The 19,812-nt window shown below is 47.5% G+C and overlaps 1 protein-coding gene across 3 annotated transcripts in view; it reads right to left on the bottom strand.

The window, feature by feature from the left end:
- Positions 1–4,231: 4,231 nt before the first annotated feature.
- The window catches only part of GNPAT (glyceronephosphate O-acyltransferase), a 37,013-nt gene continuing 21,432 nt past the window's right edge, over positions 4,232–19,812 (bottom strand). For all 3 annotated transcript variants that reach the window (XM_047701966.1, XM_047701968.1, XM_047701967.1), the window contains 12 exons: positions 16,742–16,869; positions 16,417–16,492; positions 16,026–16,177; positions 15,775–15,905; positions 13,896–14,119; positions 10,918–11,160; positions 9,479–9,558; positions 8,476–8,616; positions 7,275–7,371; positions 7,105–7,198; positions 5,852–5,913; positions 4,232–4,534 (listed from right to left, as the gene is read on the bottom strand). In XM_047701966.1, the coding sequence (XP_047557922.1) occupies positions 4,491–4,534; positions 5,852–5,913; positions 7,105–7,198; positions 7,275–7,371; positions 8,476–8,616; positions 9,479–9,558; positions 10,918–11,160; positions 13,896–14,119; positions 15,775–15,905; positions 16,026–16,177; positions 16,417–16,492; positions 16,742–16,869 (1,472 nt within the window). In that variant the 3' untranslated portion in view covers positions 4,232–4,490. The remainder of the gene's footprint in view (positions 4,535–5,851; positions 5,914–7,104; positions 7,199–7,274; positions 7,372–8,475; positions 8,617–9,478; positions 9,559–10,917; positions 11,161–13,895; positions 14,120–15,774; positions 15,906–16,025; positions 16,178–16,416; positions 16,493–16,741; positions 16,870–19,812) is intronic.

Raw genomic sequence — 19,812 nt, 5'->3', positions numbered from 1 at the left:
TATTTACTACTGCATCACATATTTTAAAGTAGACAAGTTATGGGGTTGCCTGGGTAGCTCTGGGGGTTAAGCCTCTGCCTTCGGCTCAGGTCATGATCTCAGGGTCCTGGGATCAAGCCCCGCATCGGGCTCTCTGCTCAGCTGGGAGCCTGCTTCCTCCTCTCTCTCTGCCTGCCTCTCTGCCTACTTGTGATCTCTCTTTCTCTCTCTGTGTCAAATAAATAAATAAAATCTTTAAAAGAAATTTTAAAAAAAGTAGACAACATATCTTGAAAGTTCTCATCACAAGAAAACAATTTTTGTACCTGTGTGGTGACAGATTAACTGGACTTATTGTGATCATTTTGCAATATATACAGATATCAAATCATTACGTTGTACACCTGAAACTAATATAATGCGTCGGTTATATCTCACTTTAAAAAAAAAAAAAGTGGGAGAAGAAGACAGAGGAGAAAACCAGGAAGATCCAGAATGAGGACTCCACCCAACGCTGCTGCATTTGAAGGAGCCGGGAGCCAAGGAGGGCAGGGCGGTGTCGAGTTGCTGGGAAGGGCGAGGAAAGATTCTCCCACTCAAGCCTCCAGGTCAAGCTGGCACCCTGATTTTAGCCCAGGGATATTCCTTTCAGACTTTGACCCCCTCAACGGTAAGATCATCAATTTATCGAAGCCACAGAAAACAAAACCTGCAACACAGACAACAAACACGTCATCCGAAATTCCAGAAAAGAGATCCTAAAGATTTCTGAAAAAGAAAATAGTTTGTGTTCAGGAATCAGAATGCTCTTTGGACTTGAGAAGAATAACTTTAGAAACTAGAAGACAATGGAGAAAGGATTTTCAAAATTCTCAGGGAAAATGACCTAGAATTCACCTAGCTGAGTCGTCAGACAACTATGAGAGTGGGAAAAAGACATGTTTGAACAGGTGAGTTCTAAAACATGAATCCGTCATACAGCTGAAAGACAGGACTCCACTAGAATTGATAAACAATCAAAAAGGAAGAAATGGGACCAAAAGAGGAGAATCCAACACAGAAAGGTGAAAGGAATTGCCAAGAGGGCAGTGATGGGAAACCCCAGGTTGAGAGCTGTGCAGCAGGCCCAGAGTGGCTTCTAGAAAAAAGCGACATTTGAGTCTATCAACGGGAGATTTGTACTTCTGCCAAAGTTGGTAATTTTAATTGAGGGAATAAAAATAAATGAACAAAGTCAAACAAGGCATCAGAATCTATTTTCTACCCCAAGTTGAACGTTTCCATTCTGTTAGTGGAAGTTGAGATGTAGGGAAACTATGTGATTTCTATCATGGCTCTGCAAAACTTGGGATGTGGCCGGTGTCTGTGTGAGGTACGGAGCGATGCACAGAGCATAACGCCGTTGGGCTGAGCAGCCGGGCTGAGGCAGGCTCTCAAGGTCAGGGACGCGAGCACCTCCAGCCAGAGCATGCACTGGACAGCACCTGATCTTGTCAGAGACGCCAGCGAGGGTCCCCGCCAGTCATGGTAGTAACAGATGATACTTATTGCCAAAGACGGTTTCAAGTATTTGACCGACATTCCTCTTTCCTTTTTTCTTTTCTCCATAAGCTTTATGCCCAACATGGGGCTTGAACTCGGGACCCCGAGATTAAGAGTCACCTGCACCACGGACTGAGCCAGCCACGCGCCCCTTCGCATTTCCATTTCTCACAGCCCAAGAGGGATTAGCATCATCCTTAGCTTATGGATGAGGAGCCTGAGGCTTTGAGTACGAGTAAATCACACAAGAACACAGGACTAGCGCATGGCAGAGTTGGATTTCAACCCCAGCTGGGCTCTGGACCTTGCATTTTCAGCTGCTTCATTATATTGTGTTTGGAGAGGAGATGTTCTTGGAAAGCCACATGCTATGGGTCTTTTTTTTTTTTTTTTTTTGAAGCTTTTCTTTATTTGATAGACAGAGATCACAAGTAGGCAGAGAGGCAGGCAGAGAGAGAGAGGAGCAGGCTCCCCGCTGAGCAGAGAGCCTGATGCGGGGCTCGATCCCAGGACTCTGGGATCATGAACTGAGCTGAAGGCAGAGGCTTTAACCCTCTGAGCCACCCAGGTGCCCCGCTGTGGGTCTTTTTATTTCCTTCAAAGCAGTGGCAGCTTCACAGTCTGTAGACCGGCGGGAGCAGAAGAGCTGAGGGACAGCATGTGGCTTGGAACTACGGCTGGGTGCGGGAGCGTGTGTGGGGTAGGGCCCGGGATATGTGCTTTGAAAGTACGTTAGCATAGGACGCATGCTAGCCCCTAAGATGTTAGGTTTCCTTGCGTTGCTTGAGAGGGTCGGAGACACAGCGGTCCGTCTCTCACAGCAGCCGAGGCCACCTTCGGCTCTGGCCGCACCCGTCTCCCTGCCCCTCCAGTACCTGCTTACCTGCCGGCTCTGCCTCCGGAGCTGCCAGGAGCAAGCTGACGGGGCAGGCTCCCGGGGCTCCAGGGTTGGCCACCCAGACCTGAAATGTGTTCCGTGTAAACCGGTCATCTTACCCCGCCTTCAGCCCTTCGATGCACCGGATGACCGTCATGGGGAAAACCAAATAACCAGAGCTGGGTGAGTGGGGATTCGGTCTAAGGTGCACTTGGTCAGCAACGAGCGGCCGAGCTCCCAGGCTCTCAGCTGTCTGGACTCACTCTCTCTCCCTGGGCGGCAGCTGCTGGGTGCCCTGCCCGTCTAGCCGGCGCGCCATGAAATCCTTTGCCAGGGAACATTGCTTAATTGCCTCCTCCTTCGTATCAACACACCTAAATCTCCGACTTCCCAAACAAGCAGAGCGACACAGAGGACATCCCTGATGCTGGCGCACAGACTGGTCCGGGGGCTTTCTGCAATCTGTGTGGGCAGCAGAGACAGCCTGGCCTTTGCAAAACCAGTGCCCATTCCAGGGCTCTGGACACTGCCAGCCCTGGCGCCACGCGCCAAAACTCTGCAACGTTTTCCAAGGTACTTATATTCCCGTTCCGATGTTCTACGAGTCCCTAAGCCCTCACCTGTGTTGACCCTGTTGCCACGGACTGACTTGTGGCCCCCCAAATTCTGATCTTGGAGCCCTAACCACCCCGCCCCCACATCACTGCGGAGATGGAGCCTCTGGGGAGTAGCTGGGGCTGCGCAGAGTAGTGAGGCTGGCGGCGCCGTGGGAGCACGAGCAAGATGGGGCCTTCCGTGAGCCCAGAGAGAGGCCTGAGAAGGAACCCCACCTTGCTGGCACCTTGATCTGGGGACTTGTAGCCTCGGAAACTGGGAGGAAAAGAAACTTCTGCTGTGTAAGCCACCCCCTCCCATCTGGTAGCTCATCATGGCAGCCCAAGCCGACTACCAGCCCTGCCTTTCCTGTGTCGCCGCGCTGGTCTTTCAGGCTCCAGAAGCAGCCCCGGACACTCTGATCTCTCTTCTCTCTGCATACCTCGCCCCTGGACCCCTACTCCCACACTTCGAGGGCTGGCACTGGCTCATCTTAGTGCTTGACTTCAATGTCACTCCCAGAGGTGGCTGTCTGTCACAGTGTTTGGTATTCACCCATCTTATTTCAAACTTTTCCGAATTTTTTTTTAAAGTTTACTTTTTATTTTCATTTTTTTAAATGATTATTTGAGAGAGCAAGTGAGTGAGCACAAGCAGGGGGAAGGGCAGAGGAGAAGGACAAGCAGACTCCCTGCTGAGCAGGGAGCCCGATGTGGGGCTCGATCCCAGGACCCTGGGATCATGACTGAGCCAGAGGCAGGCGCTTAACGACTGAGCCACTCAGGCGCCCGACAGTTTAAGTAATCTCTGCACCCAACATCGGGCTTGAATTCACGACAGCAAGATCAAGAGTCACACGCTCTACTGACTGAGCCAGCCAGACACCCCCTCTTCTCCCAAATTCTTAGGCCCATTTTTTTCCCTTAAGCCTATTCCTGCTACATCACTAACTTCTCTTCGGCGCACGTACTTCCTCTGAAGCACTTTCAGTGATGAGGCCCTTGGGTGGCAAACTTACGGAAGCTAGCGAAGTGATTACACAGCTCTGCCCAACCTGGACCGGACTGAGGCCACTGCACAGAAGGGCAGCCACGAGAAACGGAGCTGTGCCCTTCCCGGTGGTTTGCTCCTGACAGCCGCGCTGGCAGTGTCCATGTCACAGTGTAATTCACAAGTCAGCACAACAAGTTTAATACACGTGATGGTAAAATAAAAAGTGTTAGTGAAATAGGACTGGGATTTGTTTTTCCAAACATGTTTCCAAAGGCTATTTTATTTTAAAACACACACAGAGTTGGACACAAAAGCCTTTTTAAGTGTCGTGGAGAGCATTACACGGACTGCCCTTCTACCGGTCTCCTCTTCCTCTCCGCTGAGCCCGCGGCTGTCCTAAGAAGCACGAGCAGATGGCTCTCTTCCTTCATGTCCCTGCTTGCTGGAGTGAGTCCTTGGATGACAGCAATTATGTAACCAAATTTCCTGTAACTGCTTGGCAATATTAAAGTTTTGCAGTCACTGGCTTTCCTACTGGTGTCTTACAACCTAAGGAAAAAAAAAAAAAGCCCATGAAATGACCTTGAGTTTGCCCTTCCTCACAAAGCTGTTTAAGCCTCGTGGTTCCAGAGGCTGACTGAGCACCGAGGGAGAACACCCGCCCCTCTGCGGGGGAAGCAGCAGCGGCCCCCACCCACCACCCTACAGCCAGGGGCAGAGCCAGAATCAGAACAGTTTGCCTTCGGGACTTTCGTTCTAGTATGTTCTAGCACATTCATACCCATGTCATATCTGCCACCTGTGATTAAGAAATCAATTCCGTCATCCTCACAGAATGAGGGCTTTGGAGGTTGTTTCAAAGCTAGATGCTCCTCTTACCAAACTCAAAATCGAGTTTCAAGGGTACATATTCTCAGATTTCAGACATAATACAAACAGAAGACGGAGATTTCAACCTTCATATTTTCTTCAACAAGAAACTAGTATTTCCATCTTCCCCACTGATGTCAACCATTTCTTTGCCTTCTCCCCTTTTTCTTCAGCCATTCTGCTTTACCATTCGTTTTCCCCTCATCCCACCAGACGTCGACCTGAAGCTCTTCACGCAGGCTTAACAAACGTGCTGGATTAGGTTTAGGTACAAGAATACTACTTACAAGAATATCCATTCAACAATGTTGTGCTTATTCAATACAATCAGCAGACAGTATTTTTTTTTCAAATAGTGACACCCTCCCGTTCCAAAACTACCCCATCGTTCCTAAGAGAAATGTTCGCTAATTCCTCTGACCTCTTCGATCTCTTTCCTTACATCCACACTCTTGACTCTCTCCTTGTACTGCAAACAAATGACCTTGCCTTTCTGGACTGAACTACCTATTGATAAGCTGATGGCGTCTGGAGAAGAGTAATGGTCGGATTATTCTCCTAAGGATACGCTATCAGCTCCAATTCTGAGTTCAGGAAGTCTATATGCTGTGAACACTGATCCCAACCCTTTGCCAGGGAAAAAAGGGATCCAAGAGTAGAGAGGAGGAGAATAAATCCAAGGGCTCAGACAAGAGGTATTTTCTCCATGTCCACCGAGATGGGATGTGAGGGGTCCAGATCTCAGACCCTCATTAGTTGTGGTAGATGCTGACAGTTATGTTGCAGAAGATCGACCATGTTCTGCCTGTTGTGTTTCCTCTGCACTTCCTCCTTACTTCCCTTGAGAAAAACCTAGATGATATAAATAATTCTGTTTGTATTAAAACTGTTGTTCATTTTGATAAAGTATCCGGTGCCACAGTCTACTTTCTCGTCTTACTGGATGGTGATAAATACAATGTGAAAACCCATCACGGGTCCCTGAACTGTACTTACCAAGCATTTCTTCTAATTTTGTCATGGCAGGTTCGTTCACATTAAATACAGTGTCACTATTTCTGGGGAAGAAAGCAAAAAGCTCTTATTACATAAACTTGGGTGGGGGAAGTCGACATTCACTATTATCTTATATAGTATGACTTCTTTCCTTTTCTTCTTAAGATTTTATTTATTTGACAGAGACACAGAGAGAGAAGACAAACAGGGGGAGTGACAGGCAGAAGGAGAAGCAGGCTCCCCGCTGAGCAAGAGGCCCGATGCGGGGCTCGATCCCAGGACTCGGGATCATGACCTGAGCCGAAGGCAGACGCTTAACCGACTGACCTACCCAGGCATACCAAGACTACTTTTCAAGTTTATTATTTTTATTTTTATTTTTAAAGATTTTATTTATTTATTTGTCAGAGAGAGAGAGAGGGAGAGAGAGCAAGCACAGGCAGACAGAATGGCAGGCAGAGGCAGAGGGAGAAGCAGGCTCCCTGATGAGCAAGGAGCCCGATGTGGGACTCGATCCCAGGACGCTGGGATCATGACCTGAGCCGAAGGCAGCTGCTTAACCAACTGAGCCACCCAGGCGTCCCAATTATTTTTATTTTTATTTTTAAATCTCTACTCCCCACGTGGGGGTCTAACTCATGACTCCAAGATCAAGAATCATAGTTTCTACCAACTGAGCCAGCCAGGTTCTCCAAGATTACTTCTCGAAGGCCAAGTCTTTCAGGAGCCGACAATCCTGTTGCTCCTGCCCTACTTGCTGGCTTCACCCTTCATCCCCCTGATGACAGGAGAGATATATTATGAGACTCTCCCCACGAAGCTGGGTCACTCTTCAATTCCTTCACTCAGAGAGGAAACAACGAACTATCTGCACACACAGGTATGTCTTTATGTACTACACATGCATGTTTGTGTGTGTATATAAGTGTGCGCGCGGGTGCGCGCGCGCACACACACACACACACGCTCTCTCTCTCTCTCTCCACTACACTCCCCCAAAATCTCTTATAGTTCATCTATACATTTCAATATTAGGTCAAGGCCAAAATGCTGGCCTAGAATAATTTCTTTCTTTGCTTCAATACCGTCTTCATTCATAACCACATAAAACTTGCACAGTAACTCATACTGACATAACTCATCGGGAGGCAGGGGAGGGAAGCAGGATATCCTGTTTCGAGGACTTGCTCTGCATTCCGTGCTCAGCGGCCGTTAGCGGCCACCATTCCCCCGGTCCCGTGTACAGTACTTACACTTTCTTCTTCTCCACCACACCTAGCCTCACAAAAGCTGCTAAGGCATTTTTCTGCACGTCGCAGGACAAGACATCGTAACACTGCGAGGCACCTGCGAGGGAGAAAGAGTGAGTGGACCCTTTTGTTCTCAACTGCAAGAAGTCGCCACGCACGGTGGTGTGACTGACCTTGATCCAGAAGCTGACCCGCGAACTTTCGGACTCCAGCCAAGTACTGTTTCTCAGTGAAGTAGTCTTCTTCATTCAGGAGGTGCTTGCAAATTATCTGATTTTAACAGAAAGGGTGAGGGGAAACGAAAGAGAAAAAGGCAGCCAAACGCCCTGCACTGGCGACGGCCGTGCCGTGGCCCCCATGACAGAAAGCTATGTCGTGTGGGAGCAGAATAAAGGCTCTCTAAGGCTGGAGCACAGAGAAGCTACAGAATTCTTAGGAGGTCGCCCTGGAGCTGGTATCACTGCTTATAGTTGGAAAACCAGAGTGTGAACTCGTACTGACATTGTTTAAAATACACTTCCTCACTTGAATGATTGCGAGTTGAGTGAATTACCATCAGCTGAACAGGTCTTACACTGCTCAGGAAGAAAGTGGCCAGATTCTGTGTAACTGCTTTTTCCCTAAAAACACCTAAGAGCCTGTCGGGCCCCCAGATGCTTGAAGACTTATATTGCAAAAAGTGCTTACGGGCAGAAGGAGCATTTCTCAGCTGCCCGCTCAGTGCGGGACTTGGCACAGGGGCTCGCTCTATCATGGGTCAGAGCACCCCCCCCTGCCAGAATGTTGGTCCTGGGGGGCCGCTGACCAGTGCTGAGTGCTCAGAGCTCAGAGCCAGGGTCCGCTTCTGGTGAATATGTACAGCCCCTGCAAACTCCCCTTGCCCTTGGAATCCTGGCACCGTTCCTGCCCGGCATCTCTACCTTCCCCCCCTCTGTTTAACCACTCCTTAGAGCTCTGACAGACCCTTCTGGATACTTGCACTTGAACCTTTACTTCCCCTTCCATTAGCCTTTAGTGATACAATCACTGACATGACGAATCATTCCAGTCTTGCGTTGACTGAGTGCCTGCGATGTAGCAAACACTGAACTACGAGAAAAGCCTCGAAGGTACAGTATGATGGCACTCGGGTCTAGGTGTGGTTCTGGGCATCCTGAAGCTGTTACCCTCTGGGGTCTGTAAGGGACCCCATTAGGGGAGCAAGGTCTTCACCTGAGAGGTGACTCTTCCAACTTGCTGAGCAATCTCTAGTTCTACCATTCACCTGAGGAAGGCACTTGCCCTCCGGACCAGAAGGAAGGAAGCATAGGGTGGGAAGTCTTAGTTATACTGGATACGGGGGGATGAAGGAGAACTTGCAAAAGAGATACATACCTGATAACATTCCACAAAAGGTTTAAAGAGACCTATTAAAAATTCTAACACGGTATTTCCTTTCTCTGTAACTAGAATGTCTCTTGTCGTCACTTGTATCGTCTCGTTTTTACAGAGGAGGTAACAGCCTTCTTCAAAGTCCTGGGAAGGGAGGGGAGAAGAGAGGGAGCATCCACTAATTTAGGTTAACAGGAACTCTGCTGGTCTCAGTAAACACAGCCATGGGTCCTCAGAACTAGAGAACACCAGCTAATTCCACAGCCCGTCCAAAAGGTTCTGCTTATTAGATAGCAGCCAGAGAAGCATGTGTTCGAACACTCAAAATGCTGAACCCCAAACACAGCAAACACACAAGAGATTCAGGAGCCTTAGAAACCATGACCTGGGTGATGGCTTTTTCTCACTTTGCACAGCCACATTCCTTAAATTTTAAATAGAGCATATAGCTGGTCCTAAAGATATGTGGAATTGTGCTAATGCTCAAAAAACTGCTGACCTCGTTCTCAATGGAGTAAAACCTGGGCTCCTCGGCACAGTGTAGAGAAACCTGACCACCTTCTGTCTATCCTGGTATATCCCCTGCCCTAGCACACCTGAGGTCCAGCTCTGAGGGTCTGATCCCTCACGAGCTGTCTATACCATCAGGCAAGACCACTGCTCTCTAATCTCAAAGCAAAGGGCCCCATACATTGCAACAAGTTGTTAACAGGAAAATGTGTACCAGCTGATAAATTTTTTAACCAAACAGTGTTAACTTACTTACAGTGGCTGCACTCAAGGTTTAAGGTTTAAGGCGTTCTTTTCACCAAATAATCCCTACGTTACTGATTAACCTTGACCAAGAATCAAAACAGAGCTCATCGAAATGTGAGTGTCCAAGAGTTTTGTTATTTCTGCTGTGTACAGCCTTGGGGAAAGGGAATTCACACCCGTGAATCCAAGCCTACCACTTCCAGAACTCACATTGTGAACACACTCGTGCTCTTTGGCTGTAAAGATTTACCTTTAGTGTGTTTCCTGGAAGGAAGATGAACTCATCTGAAAAAACACTGAGCAGGAAGTGAAAGCAACTGTAGACATCCTCTGGAAATAAATAAATTACATCCAATTACAATGCTGGTTTTAAACTTTCAGGAAGTACCAAGAAGTCTACAATTCTCCAAAGTGCAGCACTCCAAAGGCCTATTATTCAATGCCAAGGACGAGAATGCAGGCCCCCAAAGGAAGTTACACAGCCAACCCAAATTTTACCTACAGAGCGCACTATAGTGTAGCAGTGCAAAGAGCTAGACCTGAGTCACAGCCAGGCTTCTATCCAGTCAGTGTGCTGACGTGTGAGAGGCTACATTTCTAAGAAGCTAGGGTGCTTCACGATCCCCTGCCCACGGCTCCTGAGTAGAGAAGGAAAGGAATGAATTACTTCGATCCCTTCTCTAGTCCTATTTCCTGTTGTCTTTCCCGTATCTTTAGCACTAGAATACACCAGCACACAACAGAAAATACTGTCTCATTCTCCAGAAACATAGGTCTTCCCTGCCCATTAGTAAATGAAGAACAGAGGTTTCTTCGTCTTTCTGACACATGCTATGAACATTCTCACTAGAAGAATATGTAGACATGTGGACACGAAGTGCTGTCTCCAAGTTCAGGGTGGTCCCAACACTCTAGAAGACCACGCAGGTACCATCCCCGTAGCTGTGAACGAACTCCGATGTAAGAAACCTCAGAACTAAGACCAAGATTTAAGTTTTCTGTGTCTTGAACTAAGCTGACTTATGGACACAGGACCTGAGGCTCCTTCCAAGGCTAAAGGTCAAAGTCTGACTCTTCCTTAAAATGATCTATGGAGCGTTGAAAAACAAAAATGAGAACATCAGCATCTAATCCACACTCTGGAACAACTGAAAGGTGGGGCTCACCCTTCAGTAACTCCAGGGGAGCCTGGGTAGAACACCCTGGACCTTGACGACAGGTTCCCGGGAACAAAAGGGTGTTATTCATGGTTCCCCCTCAGTGCCACTAGAACACGCCTACGTATCCAGACGGCGCTCCTGCACTGCTGGACCGTTTACCCACTCCCCCACCCCCCACCTTCTGTCGGATAAGGGAGAAAGGGCCTCAGGCCAGGAGAGGGAGAGCTGTGCTCTAGTCTCACAGCCGTGCTCAGGTAATTATGTAACTTGCTAGGCCTCACTTTCCATATTTATAAAAGGAGAGGTCTAGGTTAATTTCTTCCGTCCCTTTCCATTCCCAAATTTGAAGCAGAGGGCCATGTACTGGGGGCACAAACCTAACTGCTTCTGAGTGTACAGGCCCCACTTTTGCTGCTGTCTAGGGTGCACACATGTGGCTGAGCACTGTAAGGCTTCAAATGTTGCTCCCTATGTGGAACTGGATGGCCGGGTCTCTTCCAAAGTTCAAGACCACATTCCCACGAGTTACCTTTCCGGAACCCGGGGGTCATCTGCAGTGCCATAGCTACTAAGGAAGGGCGGACGAAAATGTTGAGCAACTGGTTCCTGTAGGCCGAGCACATGAGGAGGGTGATATGCTGGAAAATAAGTCCTTCGACCACTTCGGAGTCTCCAGAGTCCATATTCAGAACCACCTGGTCTTTGACGAGGCTAGCGATGTTGGAATGCAGGAGAATGTTGGACTGGATAACTTCCTCAGCAGGCTCATTATCTACACACAGAGACAAGTCATTCAGGCGGGCGGCGGAGATGGGATGGGTCTCTGCTGGGTGTCCAGCAATGCTAGTGGCCTGGCACATTCACTTTCAAGTGCCAGGTTCGAGCTCTGGGCTCTACCAATCGAAGTAATGAGACCCTATGGGAAAGACACATTTTTTTTTTTTTAAAGTAATCTCTGTGCCCAATGTGGGGCGCAAACTGATGACCCTGAGATCCAGAGTTCCATGTTCTTCCAACGGAGCCAGCCAGGCGCCCTGTGAAAGAGACTATGAAAGTACTGTAACTCTCTCTCTAAAGACATTTAACACGCCTTCTTATCTACCCCCAATCTGTCATCTCTTCTGAAATACATATCGATTCCCGCTCTGAAAACCAACACTTCCTCAGGAACCAAGTGTGTCCCAAGGACTGTAAAAGCAAGTTATAGGACAAGAAAACCACATACCAGCAGGTTCACGATTAGAACGTGCTTCATTCGCTCACACACACACTCCCTGCTTAGATCAGTTAACTCCAAGACCGCAAGAATACTGTTTTGCAACTTTGCTGGCGAAGCAAAGGGCAACCCAAGAGGCACTCCCCTAGCACCAGGCCTCCCTGGTGAGATCTGGTTTTCCCACATCCGAGAAAACGAAACGATGGGGCCCGTTTCAGATCCTGGTAACTCACTCCACTGACACTTCACTAGCCTGGAGATAGCCAAGGAGTTAGAACTACCGAAGCACACCAGAGACATGGTGACAGTCAGCCTTCTTGGCAAGGGAGATCATTTTCCTGTTACCCTGGGCCACACAGCAGGCTGCCAGGCTACATAAGCAAAGGGACACCGCTCTAGCTGGCCAACAAGGTCGACCAAAGGGTGTGGCTTTCCTTCTGGGCTCCACCACACCATTCTGGGCTCACAGGCCTTGGGCCAGCTTGCTTGAGGTAACGATACAACCTATGATACTGTTATACACATCACAGAGCACGGAACAGTATGCCAGGACAATAGGATACGGTAAAGAGCTCCAGCCATGAGAACGCAGGCAAGATGAGTGGAGTAAGAAGAAAAAAGGAACTGAATTAGGAAATGTGCCGAATCACTCTCCATGACGGCTACTTAATACCCACATGGTAGCTGCAGTTACTTCAGCGGCTCAACAGAGACTCTCAGCCGTGGACTGGCCGCGCATCGACCCCACCTTGCAAGAGCGAAGCGCTTGGAAGGAGGCGCTTGTGTTCTCACAGGCTCCCAGGCCTGCAGGAGTCAGCACTTTACCTGTTCTTTTCCAGGATCTCCCACCTGAATCACACTCCCAGGAGACCATGAAAATACTGGGACATGTGTCTGATTCATCTTCATTTCCCCATTGGTGACCGCCATCCAGTTTGATGTCCCTTCTGTGAGCAGTTCCGCCTACACATCTCGTAGCTCGTCCACCTTTAAAGCTGACATGGGCTGTTTGCTACAGCTGTTTTCAGTCATGCTTCCCTGCTTAAAATCTGCTCCTGTGTGAGCAATCCCTCACCCACTCGTCTTCCTGAACAGCTCCTCCTTTTCCATCAAGGTGAAACCCGACATCAAAAGTCCCTTCTATGAAACCTTCCCAGAGCGGAGACCCTTCCCTACACAGTATTCTCAGCAACTGTCTGTGGTCTGTCCGTAGCTTTTTTTTTTTTTTTTCAAATATTTTCTTATTTGAGAGAGAGAGAGTGCACATGAGTAGGGGGAGCAGCAGAGGGAGAGGGACAAGAAGACTTCTTGATGAGCAGGGAGCCTGACCTGAGGCTCGTTCCCAGGTCCCTGAGATCACGACCTGAGCCAAAGGCAGACGCTTAACTGACTGAACGGCCCAGGCGCCCCCATCCATAGCTCTGTTTACTCCACTGGACCTTGTCTCTAGATCACCCAGCCCTGACTTCCACAAGGCAGGAGAACCTCACAGAGGCTGCAGCTTGTCCCCTTTGTATCCCTGGCTGTTCCCAGCACCAACCAGACTCAAGAGGTTTAATGACTAACAGCAGGGAGCTGCGTATAAATGGATCCCACTTCTGACAGCGGTCTCTGCAATTTTAACCCAGAGAGATTGAAAACGGGACTAAAGCTAACACTTGTCAAATAACATCCCAAACTCCCAGCACAGTATTTATAACTCTAATGAGGCTTTTACAAAGCTATCGTTTTCAGAGAATTGTATAAAGTTCTAAATTTCAGAGAATTGTATAAAGGCCCTTTAGTCCTTAGGACGCAGTGAGGCAAATGGGTTGCGAATACAAGAAGGTTTAAAAGGAGGGCGTACCACCCCAGTCGTGGCGAGCACCGAGTCGTGCACAGAGCTGTCACACCAGCGCTGCACACCAGAAACAAGTGGGACATGCTATGCCGACCATGTTTCAGTAACAAAAATTTAGAAAAAATGAAAATAAAGAGGTGGCGTGGAGGGAGGAATGCGTGGAGGACGATAAGATCCACTTACTCTCTGGGCCGCTGGGTGCTGAGGAGATGGTGTTCTCGCTCTCCAGGTACTGAGTGTCCAGGAGGACACGGCGTGTGAACCACTACTCATTCTCGAGGGACTGTGCTGCACAATGTCCCAGAGTGATACCAACAAGTAAAGTTTTCTTTCTCTCGGAGCAAAGCTTTGCTCCGTGTCCTGTACAGGCTTTTCCATGCTTGGGCAAGGATTCTTCTAGAGTAAGAAATAAAAAGCAAGCACTCTCAGGACATGCATCCCACATACGTACCGGGCCAAGTGAGAAAGCCCCCGAAGGCCTGGGTTAAGCCTTTGAGCCATAAAGTCTTCTCCACCAGGGCGTCGAAGTCCATGGCCGGCCGGTTCTGGAGCAGAACGGCGGCCGTTAGGGCCCAGGGGCTCAGGACCAGGTTCTGGATCTGCAGCAGCTGCATCTTATAGGCCACTTCTGTGACGAAGGCGTGCACATCCTCCGGCTGCTTCTGAGGAATATACCTACGAGAACAGCGAAGACCGAATCACCACTCCGCGGCGTGCGCCGAGGTGAGTGGCGGGGGGCGCGGAGACAGACCCTTGGGAAGGCTTCTCCGACTTTCTGCCAACCGAATTCTCTCAGGTCACAATGTGAGACTACACCCTGACTTGACTACAGTGTAGCCTGCCCCATGGGACAGAGTCCTATTCTTTTGGGTTCCAGGCAAAAATAACAACCCACAAAAACCACAACTGCTGCGGCTTTATCAGTGGATCCATCAACTCCCCTGTGAGAACGGAGGCCTCCGCCAGCAGACTGGACGACAGGGTCCTTCTGGAATCCTCTGTGCTCTGAACACCTGTCTCCCAGAACATGCGTTCCAGGGAACACGTGACCACTCATGTCTGCGCTGCACAGGTCATCCAGTTTGCCTGGCGGCCGCCCTGCCCTTCTAAAAAGCACAAGGTCGCCTGCCACGTACTGCCACGATCCTCGCCTGACAGATTCTTCAGGCGTGTGTCAGCAACCTTGGAATCAGATGCTCTCCGGAGCCTGGGCAGAGCGGGATGAAGCAGGGACAGGTGCAGGACCTAAAGCAGCCCCACGGTAAGGTGGCTTCGCATGAAATCTAGGACCAATGAGGGCGCCCGGTCCTAGAGAACACCTGGCAGACCCAATCTGAGAGCTAGAGAGGGAAAGCTAAGCTAACATCCGCTTCAGAGCTGAGGAAGCGGCGAGTGACGCACGCCAGCGGCCGTGGGCCCCCTGGCATGACAGATAAATGATGAGTGATATTGTAGTCACCGGCAGCCTGGCTGAGCAGATGGGTTCTGTCTCCTTTACTTCCCCAGGTGTGCTTCTCCAGATTAAAAAAACCCAGGTGTGTGTCTGTACCTGCATCCTGAAAGCACATATCTGTGCCCATGAACCTACAACCTTCTGGGGGCACCTGGGTGGCCCAGTCGGTTAAGCATCTGACTCCTGGTTTCAGCTCAGGTCACGAGCCCGTGTCGGGCTCTGTGCTCAGTGCAGAGTCTGCTTATCCCTCTCCTTTTGCTCTGCTGCCCCACCTTCCCACTGTCTCTGTCTCTCTCTCTCCCCCACCGCCAAATAAATAAATAAAATCTTAAACAACAAAACAAAACAAAACTGTAATCTTGAGGGGAGAGAGTCATCCTCATTCATTATCATGTAATCCCTTCTAGGATCAAAAATAATACTTACTATATACTTTGGCTGACCTACTAGTAGTGCTCAGCCACTGCCCTGCCCACAGAATGGGCAGGGTACTAAGCGGTGGAGTATAGTATAGGCAGGAGGGTACTGGTTCTCCTGAGAAGAACGAGCAGCACCATCTGACTTTGGGTATTCGACATATATATCCTGCGGCTGGCTGTATAATTGGCAAATACAATTCTTTTCTTAAATTTTTTTTACCTTTTATGTAATTTTCCATACCCAGTGTGGGGCTCAGACTCACAACCCCAAGATCAAGAGTCGCATGCTCCACCCGCCGAGCGGCAAGGCGCCCCACAAACATAGTTCTTTAACTGGAGCTTTCCGCTTCCCTGCTATGTGATCTCAGATAACCAGGTTCAGTCCTAGAAGCCCAACCACACACTTCCAGATGCTCATCCTTATTTCTACATCAGTTATGAAAACATAGGTCTTGCACCTTGGAACCAAATTATATGGGCTCCGACTCATCCTCCCAGCTGCCAGAGATCGAAGTGATACAGGGTCTCCAAAGTACACATGGATATTTCCAAAATTTTCGGAGAGGATCTTCCTGGCTTTCAACAATCCCTAATAGTATCAAAACAGAGGGAATGGAACAAAGAAGAGTAAGTTCAGAAAGGAGCTGGTGTACAAAACAGCATTTTCTCTAAATTCAAGGAAAATCAAGTCTGGTTATCCTTTACGTACAGTTGTAGATTCTTTTGGCTTTGGAACCCCTAGAAGCTCGTACACGTAAAGTGTTTCTTCCAATACTTTATCATAACTGATGCTGATTGGAACAAGGTAGGTATCAAAAACTTCTCTTTTAAAAAATGGTTCCATCACAATATTCAGAAGACCTGTCAACAGGGAGAAATGGTTTTCTGTATGTAGTGAAATGTGGAGCGAATGAGGGTCCATAAACAGGAAGTGTACATTATATCCACAGCCCATACACAGAAACAGTTACAACTTAAAGAAACAGTTACACTTATAAAGAAAAAAATGATCTTGCCATAAAAAAAGTGTCGAGCCATATTTAGCAGCTATGATGACCACACACCTGGACGTGTATTCTTTTGGTCTCTAAAGGACCTACCAAATTTCGGAGTCAATGTCTTGGCAGAGCGACTTCTTGTCCCTTCGAGGAAAAATTCAACAGGAGCATAACCATTCTTTAAAGAGAAAACACAAACAAACAAAACAAAACACAAAACCCATTGCCTAGTCTCAAAGTGAGAAAAGGTTCTTTTGATTCCTTTCCCCAAGCTGTCCCCCACCCCCAGCCTAAAACACACTGTGGGGGACAAGTAGCCAAGTGGACCACTCAGGAGTGAAGAATTTAAGTAAGATCCTATGGCAAGCTCAATCTTGAGCGAAAAGGAAATGCGGCTTGAAGGTACCGGGAAATTATCTGCCTTTACCCGCAACATGGTTTTCACGTATTCAGAGAACACCGCCCAGTAGAGTTTATTGCCACCAAAGGTGCGCCGCATGAAGAAGGCGCCCGACATCCGCAGCAGCTCCCCGACCATCTTCATTCCCAGGAAGTCTAAACAAAACACAGAGAAGGGGTTCATCGGTATTTGCAGATCCTGAAACCTTCTATAAATACCTAAACCCACATTCCGTAAAGAAACAGCAGAAGACACCACGATGATATCACTACTCATACTTCCTGAGCTGAAAATCTGCCCGAAGAAGTATCTAATAGAATCATGGGAGAGAAGGGACAGTGGGGGAAGGCCCACTGGGAGGCCACCTCATGCGCCCCCACACACCTCCGTGTTTATAACCCAACCGACCTGAGACGGGGGCCACAACAGGCAATGTGACAAGCTCGGTAACGTCACCATAATCGAGTTCTTTAGCTACTGCTTCTGCTTGATGACAGACCAGCCTGTGTCTTCCATGCTTGACAGCTGGACAGATCAGCTCCCACCTTCCTTTTTTTTTTAACCCAGGAGGTAAAAATATCAGCCTTCTTTTAGTGGCACAAATTAAATAAAGGGACTGTGGGATGCTTTATTCTACCATCAGTTTTAAAACCCTCGTTTTTTCCGTTTTCCCTAACTTTCAAAGAACTTCCTCACATGTCTGTACAGATGAAAATGCTTTTAAAGTACTTAAGTCCCTGGCAATTTTTACCTTACCATTGACTGCATTTATTAACCAAGGTATATGCCTGAATCCCAACTTTCCTGGCTCCCTCCAAAGGGAGAAGATAAATAATGGTTTGCATGAGCAATCCTGCTTTTAGGAATCAGTCATCCAGAAATAAAAGCACTGATATGAGAATATACTGTAAAACTGCAACCACAGAACTATCCAACCACAGTACACCTATGCTGCTGAATGTTATAATGTTAGACATGAATTTAGGCCTTGATCTTACACTGCATATAAAATTAACTTGAAATGGATCAAAGGCCTAAATGTAAGACCTAAAAGTATAAAATTCTTAGAAGAAAGCATAGAGGGGGGACGCCTGGGTGGCACAGTTGGTTAAGCAGCTGCCTTCGGCTCAGGTCATGATCCCGGCGTCCTGGGATCGAGTCCCACATCGGGCTCCTTGCTCATCAGGGAGCCTGCTTCTCCCTCTGCCTCTGCCTGCCATTCTGTCTGCCTGTGCTTGCTCTCTCTCCCTCTCTCTCTCTGACAAATAAATAAATAAAAAAATCTTTAAAAAAAAAAAAAAAAGCATAGAGGGAAAACTTCATGGTGTTAAATGTGGCAATGATTTCTTGGACAGCACACCGAAAGCACAGAGGACAAAAGACACTGACAAAGAAACTGGGTTACATCACCATGAAAAGCTTTTGTGCATCAAAGGATCCACTGATAGACTGCAGAGTCAACTTTGGGAGAGATTCGATGGAAGAAGGGAAAAAATGTTTGCAGATCATGTATCTAATAAGGGATTATTTTCCAGAATACATAAAGAACTCCTACAACTCAAAAACAACAATAACAAAACAACCCAATTCAAAAATGGGCAAAGGACCTGAATAGATAACTGTTCCAAAAAAGATACAGAAATGGCCAAAAGTACATGAAAAGATGATCAACACTGCTCGTCATCAGGGAAATATAAATCAAAATTACACTGAGTACCATGTCCTACCCATTAGGATGACTGTGATTAAAACAAAACAAGAAGCAGGGATGCCTGCGTGGCTCAGTCCGTTAGGTGTCTGCCTTCAGCTCAGGTCACAATCTCAGGGTCCTAGGATTGAATCCTGCAGAGCAGGGAACCTGTTTCTCCCTCTCTGCCTGCCGCTACCCCTGCTGTGTTCTCTCTCTCCTCTTAAAAAAATAAAAAACAAAAAACCCCACAAAAACCACAAGAAATTAAGTGTTGGATGCCGAGAAACTGGACCCTCAGGCACTGCATTGGTGGGATGTGAAATGGTACAGTCACTATGGAAAACAATACGGTGTTCCTCAAGAAAATTAAAAATAAAAAAAAAAGAAAAGAAAAAAGGAAAAGAAAATTAAAAATAAAACCAGCACATAAGCTAGCAATTCTACTTCTGGGTATATGCCTAGAAGAATTTAAAGCAGAGACTCAGACATTTGCCCACCTATGTTCATAGCAGCGTTATTCATAATAGCCAAAATGTGGAAGCAACCCAAGCATCCACGGGCGGAACAACGGATAAACAACATGTGCTCTGGACGTCCAGCCAAACAGGACTCAGGCTTTAGGAAGAAAATTCTGAAACATGGTGCAACATAAGTAGACCCCGAGTGAGAGAAACCAGCCACGAAAGGACAAATCCTTTAAGTTCCACTCGTATGCGGTATCTAGAGGAGTCAAATTCCTAGGGACAGAAAGTAGAATGGTGGTGGTCAGCAGCTGGGGGGAGAGCAGAAGGAGTCAGTGCTGACTGGGGACAGAATTTCAGGTCTGCAAGGTGAAAAGTAGGTGGAGATCCGTGTGTGGATTCACAGCGTGAATGTACTTAATACCACCGAACTATATGCTTCAAGATGGTTACGGTGGCAGACATAACATTTTGTGTATTTTACCACAATTAAAAATATGTAAAAGAAAAAAGTTAGATTTCCTGACCTTAGAGATAACCACGGATAAATTATCAAATAAAAAAAGCAAAGGCAGGTCACATATACAAGTGGTATCTCATTTACAAATCTAAACCAAAACGCCGGTGTGCACTTGTCCTTGTTTCCATCTGTAGCGAAGTGCAGCACAGAGACCTAATCCTGACTATCTGGGGTTATATTTATAATATATCTACTATAGTATATTAGCCATCTATTATAATATTTATAATTATATTTATAACATAATTATTATATTAATTATCTGTTATAATATTTATAATTATATTTATAATATATTTATTATATTTGCGACATGGTCACTCAGGTTGGACGGCAGAAGGGAGAGGGGATCTGCATCCTCATCTTTCACGTACCTCAGTCACCGGTAAAATCATTTCAGTGACTATTTTCATTCTAATAATGAAAG

Source organism: Lutra lutra, chromosome 14 (assembly GCF_902655055.1).
Source record: "Lutra lutra chromosome 14, mLutLut1.2, whole genome shotgun sequence".
Classification (NCBI taxonomy): domain Eukaryota; kingdom Metazoa; phylum Chordata; class Mammalia; order Carnivora; family Mustelidae; genus Lutra; species Lutra lutra.
Note: the sequence above shows the minus strand (reverse complement) of the source record. Positions and strands in the feature narration are given on the sequence as shown.